This window comes from Grammomys surdaster, unplaced genomic scaffold (genome assembly GCF_004785775.1).
Source record: "Grammomys surdaster isolate TR1022 unplaced genomic scaffold, NIH_TR_1.0 125349, whole genome shotgun sequence".
NCBI lineage: Eukaryota > Metazoa > Chordata > Mammalia > Rodentia > Muridae > Grammomys > Grammomys surdaster.
The window spans coordinates 287,909-295,311 of NW_021620222.1; the positions used below are offsets into that span (position 1 = coordinate 287,909).

The 7,403-nt window shown below is 47.5% G+C and overlaps 2 protein-coding genes across 4 annotated transcripts in view; one reads left to right on the forward strand and one right to left on the reverse strand.

Moving 5' to 3' along the window:
- The window catches only part of LOC114637567 (transmembrane protein 202-like), a 5,514-nt gene extending 1,866 nt beyond the window's left edge, over window positions 1-3,648 (reverse strand). For 2 of the 3 annotated variants that reach the window (XM_028785787.1, XM_028785786.1), the window contains exons 1-3: window positions 3,383-3,648; window positions 2,788-3,056; window positions 1,557-1,703 (exon numbers count right to left, since the gene is read on the reverse strand). In XM_028785787.1, the coding sequence (XP_028641620.1) occupies window positions 1,557-1,703; window positions 2,788-3,056; window positions 3,383-3,396 (430 nt within the window). In that variant the 5' untranslated portion in view covers window positions 3,397-3,648. The remainder of the gene's footprint in view (window positions 1-1,556; window positions 1,704-2,787; window positions 3,057-3,382) is intronic. The other variant, XM_028785788.1, reaches the window with a different exon arrangement.
- Window positions 3,649-4,332: 684 nt separating this feature from the next.
- The window catches only part of LOC114637543, a 6,512-nt gene continuing 3,441 nt past the window's right edge, over window positions 4,333-7,403 (forward strand). The window contains exon 1 of the mRNA XM_028785748.1: window positions 4,333-4,380. Coding sequence (XP_028641581.1) covers window positions 4,353-4,380 — 28 coding nt within the window. The 5' untranslated portion in view covers window positions 4,333-4,352. The remainder of the gene's footprint in view (window positions 4,381-7,403) is intronic.

The following is a 7,403-nucleotide window of genomic DNA, read 5'->3' on the forward strand; positions in this document are numbered from 1 at the left end:
AGCACTGCTCCATGTTCTCAGCACTGCTCTCTGTTCTCAGCACTGCTGGTCTTCTACAAAAATGTTTTGTGACACAACTTGAAGTTTAGGTCAATTATCATCAAGGACAGGAGGACAACATCACTTGTTTCCTAATTAAAATGCCCTCAACATCTCCCCATCTGGGTCTTTGTGTAGGCATGAGGTGTTCTAATCAGCATGTCTGTTTTGAATTACTTATCACAGTGAGTGTTAGTTATTAAAGTAGCAGAAAATGCTGTCCCCTCTTATCTCAGTTATCCTCACACTCCAGCTTCCTGAACACTGGGATTTCAGACCCGTGCCACCATTCATGACTTCTTTTGAGGGAGACCACATAGAGTACCTCATTTACACATGTCCGAAGTCTTAGACCTTTCACTACCCTGTGTGCTTTGGATGGACCCTAGAAACTTGTCTGGAGGTTTTAGCAGGGGATTTCCAGTTATTTATATGACCTTGACCAGAGAACCACCATTCTCTACTGAGTAAGGAGGAACACACACACAGAGTGGTCAGGGAGGAAGAGGATTCTTGCCCAGCTAGTCAGATTAGCTGAACCAACCATGGGACTCAATGTGGTGACAGAAATAACAGAGTTGACATTTTCTAATTGAATACTCACAACATTTTCACATGGCAGAAAATATTATCTCCACTGGGCTGAGTTGTGGCTCAGTTGGTAGAGTACTTGCCCAGAATGCATAAATTCCTGGGTTCCATGCCCAGCAGCACATAAACACAGCATGCCAGCACACACCTATTATCTCAGCACAGGAGGAGCTGAAGTTCATACTGGACATAGTTGGCTGCATATATATGAAGATCAAGGTCAGTCTCAGCTACAGGAGCCCCAGTTTTTTTTAAAGAGAAAAATGAAAAGTTCTACTCAAGAGATGAGAAAAGAGAGGAATAGTTTGAAGGAAACTCTTTGGAAGGTGGGACAGAACTCTACATGGAGCTGTGTGTGTAGAGGTTGGGGTCCAGGATGTGCTGGTGATGAGAACAGGTGGAAGGTTTCTTGGGTTTTGGTTGAAGAAGAAGATGGAGTGGGGAATTGCTTGGGATGAGTTTCAGAGGGAGGTTCCCAACTGGTAGGTTGGAGTGTGGACTGAGGAGGTGAAACTATGGTTGGATTGGGACTGAAGATGAGGCTGAACATCTCAGATGGAAAGAGTCGGGTTGACCTTGAAACAGTCATGGTGGGTAATGAGGCTTGAGGCCAAGTTGGCTGTTGAGATTTGTGAAGAGGCTGAGGGAGGGAGTAAAGAGGGTGGTTTGGGAAAAGATGTATTCAGGATGAGGTGGAGGTGGACCAGGTGTCAGGGAAGAGGACCTGGAGTTTAGATTTGCTGGCGATGAGATGGGAGCTAAGAGAGTGAGGCTGTTCTCAGGGGAAGAGGCGTCATGATATCTGGGGATTTATAAGGAGGTAGAGCTGGGGCTGAGGGTAAGGATGAAGCTGGGATAGGCTGAGTATAGAGGGGATGGGGCTACCTTTGTGATGGGCACCCATGGAAAGCATCGTAGTGACACACCTGTCATGAGGCTGCAGATGAAGAGAGAGAAGTCCATCAAGGGCAGGTTAGTGCTAGGGAAGAATTCGGTGCTGATGAGACCTATGCACACACAGAAACTCATCACACCGGAGATGAGGAGGCAGGCCCAGGCAATGTCCAGCAAATCTGGGAAAAGGGGAGAATCAAGAACACCAGGATTGTGCTGAAGAGATGGTTTAAGCAGCTAAGTGTGCTTGCTGCTCTTCTGGAGGACAGAGTTCAGCTCCTATCACCTACACTGGTGGCTTAAAGTCACCTGTAACTTTAGTTTCAGAGAATATGATGCCTTTCTTTGGCTTCCGTGAGGATCTGCACTAATGTACGTAACACACACAGACACACACAGATATCATAAATAAAAAAATAAAAATAGGTGGTCATGGTGGTGCATGCCTTAACCCCAGCTCTTGGGAACCAGAAAAAGGACAGATCTCTGAGAGATTGAGGCCAGCTTGGTCTACATATTGACAACCTATGTCTAACAAATGCATCCTTTAAAAAAAGATGGAAGGGTAGGGAAGTGCCTGACATCAACCTTTGGCCTCCATCTGTGTAACATGCACATTCACACACAGAGACACAGACAGATACAGGCACAGACAGACAGACAGAAGACAGACACCACACACAGACACAGACACAGACACAGACACACATACACACACACACACACACACACACACACACACACACATACACACATACTAGAGCCCAGAGGAGGGCATCAGATTGCCTGGAACTGGAATTACAGGTGGTTGTAAGCCTTGTAAGCCACCCAAGACTGAATTAAGAGCCAGAGAAATGAAACCTTTGCTTTGCTGAAACAGATGCTGAAATCAAGGTGAAATAAACTCTCCCCTCCCCAAGTTGCTTTGGTCATAGTGTTTTATCATAGTAATTGAATCCCCTACTAAGGTTGTTCCTGAAGAATGAAACCTGAAGTTGTCTTCTGGCCTCCACACACACAAGCATGCACAGATGCATTTGCATCTGCACACTTATGTATGCCCACACAAACCAGTAGTGGGCTGCTCTAAAAATAAAATGGGTATTGAATGCATCAGATCTGGGATGTGAGGTACGCTTTTTGGTCAGTGACATCAGGCTCTTGGGCATGAAGTCATTGTGTGGGTATCAGAGTAACCCCAGGGGAGAACTGCTCTTGAAGTTCTCTGGGTCTCTGGAGGGAGGAGGGCGGGGCCAACCTTACATGCATTCTTATCGTATTCATTCATGCAGGAGATATCAGGGCAGCGCATGAAGAAGATGGTGTCGATGGGGATGGTTTTGGGGCCAGCGGGGTCCCCTGGGGGTCCTAGAGGCACTTGGAAGTGGATCCAGGGCTTCCACAAGGCGGTGAAGCTTAGCATCAGCATCCCGGCCACGGTCAGCACCAGGCTGAGGTGCCTGCTGATCTTCTTGGCTTCGAGCAACAGCCTCCAGCCTATGGGAAGCAGTGTCCAGTATTTGCTCTGAGTCCTGTGACAGATCATGTGACTGGCATCAGCAGGAAGCCCATCTACCCCGTCCAGTCATCCCACAATTCTTCAAACCTGAGAAGCCAGGCTGGGTGGCACATGCCTTTAGTCTCAGTGCAGAAGACAGAAACAGGAGGATCTCTAAGCTCGAGGCCAGCCTGGTCTACATACAGAGACCCTGAGACACCATCTCAACAAAACACCAGACCTTATCTTTTATGTTTACCCAGGTGTTCCTCTGCCCACCACTACACCCCTAGTTTCAAATGCAGCTGTAGAACTCCAGGCTTGACTATGACCCCACCCCCACATTCCTCATGTACTCACCTACTAGTGTTCATTGTAGTACAAATGCTCGACTGTTTCGAGGAGCTGCCAAGAGTACTGTGAGTGGATATAGAGTCCTCTGAAAACTCTTTCAAGCTGTCCTTGGAGTCCCAGACAAAGGACTCGAAACTTCTGATGCTGGCCTGTGGGCTCTGGGTTATAGATGGGGGAACATCCACACTGGGCCGCGTTTGTTTTCTGTTGAGGCTATATGACTGGGTTGTGGAGGGGTGGATTTCAGTTTCGATTTGTGAGCTGTGGAGTTCTGACAGGGCACTGGACAGGGTATGAGAACTTAGGATGCTGAGTCGGCGATTATGGTAAAGGGAAGAAGTCTCTCTGGAACTGAGCCATCGATTGTAGGCCACAGACTGTATGTCTTGTGTATCGGGCTGGAAACCCTGAGGAAGGGTCTCTTGATTACTTAACCTTCGAGGGAGAATAGTGGATGGGGAACTCTGTGTACTGACCCTGCGAGGGGGAAAGACAGTTGCCGGTGGTTCCTGAATGCTAACCCTTCGGGTCATAGGTGTAGACGTTGACTGCTCCACGTTGCTGAATTTGCGAGTGTGAATGATGGGCATAGGTGCCTGCGTGTTGACCTGCTGACCATGGGCAGCATCTTGGAGGTTGGAGGTCACTTTTGGAGAGTCTTGGGTTTCATTTTGCCTGCTGTAGGAAGCTGCTGTTTCTTTGCTCTGGAGGCCAGAGGGGTTCTGGTCCATGTTGAAGAACAGGATGGGGGTAGTCTCTGAATGTACTCAATTCGCATCAGCCTCTGCTTCCAGGCACTCTCATGGCTCCTGGATACCTGTCAGTCTGACTCTAAGGCTATGTGTGCCTCTGTCTGTGGCTCCAGCTCTCTGTCTCTCTGTCCCCAGACAGCACTCAGGGATTTGGGCTAGGTAGCAGCTGGGGGTGGGGTGGGTTCTATGACAGTTGGAGGGGTTCCAAGAGGCTGCGGTTGGCCATGGCCTCAGACTCCACCGTAAGCCTTTGTGAGTAACCCTGCTGTTAAGGCTGGGGTAGTGGGACTGGATGGAGTGTGGATTGGGTAGGACAGGGTGATGCTGGGTTAATGAAGGTCTGAGCTAGGCCTGGCTAGGAACAGGTCAGGCAGGACTGAGAGTCTGGAAGGCCTGAGATCTGAACTCATAATTCCTTTTACCTAGTCGTGTCTTCCCACCAATTCTCAGGTCTGTTCTGAGCCATTTCCATCTCTTGTTCCTGTATTTGTCTCCATGTCTCGCTCTGCTGCTTCCTCATCTGTCTCTCTGTCTCGCTCTTTTGCTTCCTCATCTGTTTCTCTTCCTTTCATCCTCCCCTGAGGCCTCACACAGGACTAGTCTGCTTGTTGCTTCTGAAGACTTCCACTCTGGGGTTGGGGAGAGGAGAAAGACCCAGCCACAACTTGGTAAGGACCAAGGTGGGCAGGCAGGCATCCCAAGTGTGGAGGGAGTTTCTAAATCCCTTTCCCAAGGTGGGTATGATGGTACATACCTGCAGTCCCAGCACTCAGAGGCAGGAGGATTACACTGAGTTTGAGCCCATCCTGGCCTACAAGAGGCTGTTTCAAAATAACAACAAAAACAACAATGGAAAATATTCTGCTCTTTCCTCAAATCAAAACTTTGATTTGCTGAACTTTAGAACTCACGAATTTTATATGTCTATTATATAATATCCTCATTATTAGATTTTTATTTCTTACATTTATTTGTTTTAAGATTTAGTTATTTATATCTTTATTTTTTATATATTGGTTTTTTGCTTGCATGCATGTTTGTGTGAGAGCGTCAGATACTCTGGAACTAGAGTTGCAGACAGTTGTGAGCTGCAGACAGTTGTGAGCTGCCATGTGGGTGCTGGGAACTGAGCCTGGGTCCTCTGGAAGAACAGCCAGTGCTCTTAACTGTTGACTACTTCTCTAGCCTCCATTCATAGTTCCTTGTATGTGTGTGTGTGTGTGTGTGTGTGTGTGTGTGTGTAAGTGCTTGCACGTCCGTATGTGCACCATGTGCTTGTAGAGGCCAGAAGAGAGTGTCAGAGTCTCTGGATCCGGACTGTGAGGCAGTTGAGAACCTTCCAGCTGGGAGTGCTGAGAACTGAACCCTGACCCTTTGCAAGATCCATCTGTGCTCTTAACTCTGAGCCTTCTCTCTAGGTCCTACGTTTGTTGTTGTTGTGGGGGGGGTGTGTTGGTGGTGGTGGAGAACCACAGGGAGTGTGGGGAAGTCAAAGGATGAGTTCTAAGAGTTGGATTTTCTTCTTCTACCATGTGGGTTGTAGGGACTCTGAGGTCAGGTCATTAGCCTTGGTGGTACAAGCTTCCACCTGTTAAGCCCTATCTTGTTGACCTCTCATCCATCCATCCATCCATCCATCCACCCATCATCCATCTGTCCATCCATCCATCCATCCACCCATCCATCCATCCATCCACCCATCCATCCATCCGTCCATCCATCCATCCATCATCCATCTGTCCATCCATCCATCCATCCACCCATCCATTCATCTGTCCATCCATCCATCCATCCATCCATCTGTCCATCCATCCATCCATCCATCCATCCATCCATCCATCCACCCATCCATCGCTTTTCTATCTATCCTTGGCTATGCCTAGTCTCACTACATAGCTCAGATTGGCCTCAGATTCAAGACAGTCCTCCTGCATAAGCTTCTCAAGTGCTGAGATCACACGCAGGCAGCAGCATGCCAAGCTTGGTCAGGTTTCGGTGATTGTGTAATTTTGAGAATCCAGGTGTTATTCTTCTGTTTGCTTGTTTCAAAACAGGGTTTCTCTACATAGTCCTGGCTGGCCTGGAACTCATTCTGTAGACCGGGCTGGTCTCGAACTCACTGAGATCTCTCTGCCTCTGTCTCTCAGGTGCTAGGATTAAAGGTGTGCATCACTACACCTGGCCTTAGTAAATGTTGTTAATTTTTTATTTTAAAGGTCAAAGGTGATTTTTGAGATGTGCCTGATTATATGATGCATTCTAGTTTAAAAGGTGCTAAAACTGCATCTTAGAGTAAGGTGTGGTAGTGCCTGGCACTCAGGAGGCAGAGGCAGGCAGATCTCTGAGTTCAAGGCCAGTCTGATATATACAGAGTGAGTTCTAGGTAGGCCAGAGTTATGCGGTGAGACCATGTCTCCACACTGAGACCTAAGAGCAAACTGTATCATACAGTGGAGTGGGGTGTGAGATATCCCATTATTGAGATATTTGTTTGGCTACTACTAATTTGGTTAATTTCAAAATTAAGCAACAGTGGTTTAAATTGTAAACACTTGCTGGACTAGATGGTGCACCCCTGTAATATCAGGACTGAATATGCTGAGGCGGAAGGATCAGCAGAATGTTGAAGTCAGTCTGGTCTGCCATAGTGAGTTCCAGGCCAATATTGAAATCCTATCAAAAACAAAACAAAACCCCCCAAAACAAAACAAATAGAAAGTGAGCAAACCTCAGGTCAGTACAACGCTCAGCAGGTAAAGGCGCTCACTGCCAAGCCTGAGGGCCTGAGTTTGGTTTATGATAGTTGGAATCCGCATGGTGGAAAGACAGAACTGAATCCCTAGGTTTTCTCTGACTTCTTCATGTGTTCTGTGGCTCTCATGCTCCCCTTCCTGACTACAAAAACATATATACAGACAAACAAATGTAAAAACAAACGCACAAACAAACAAACATCAAACCAAAACCGCAAAACCAAGGCTGGGACTATAGCTCGGTAGACTGTTCATTTAGCATAAAGCCCTGGGCTTCATCTCCAGCCTGGCGCAAACAAGGCAGAGTGGTGCATGCCCATCATCCCAGCACGGGAGAGGTGGAGGCAGGAAGGTCAGAAGTGTAAGATGATCCTGAGCTACATTTTGAGGCTAGCCCAGCCTGGGCTTATGTGAGACCCTTTCTCAAGAAACAGCAATCAGAAAATGTCACTTCCCCCCAGGACCCCCATTAAGACAGCTGTATATTTTGGTGGCAGCTGTATATTTTGGTGGCAGCTGTAT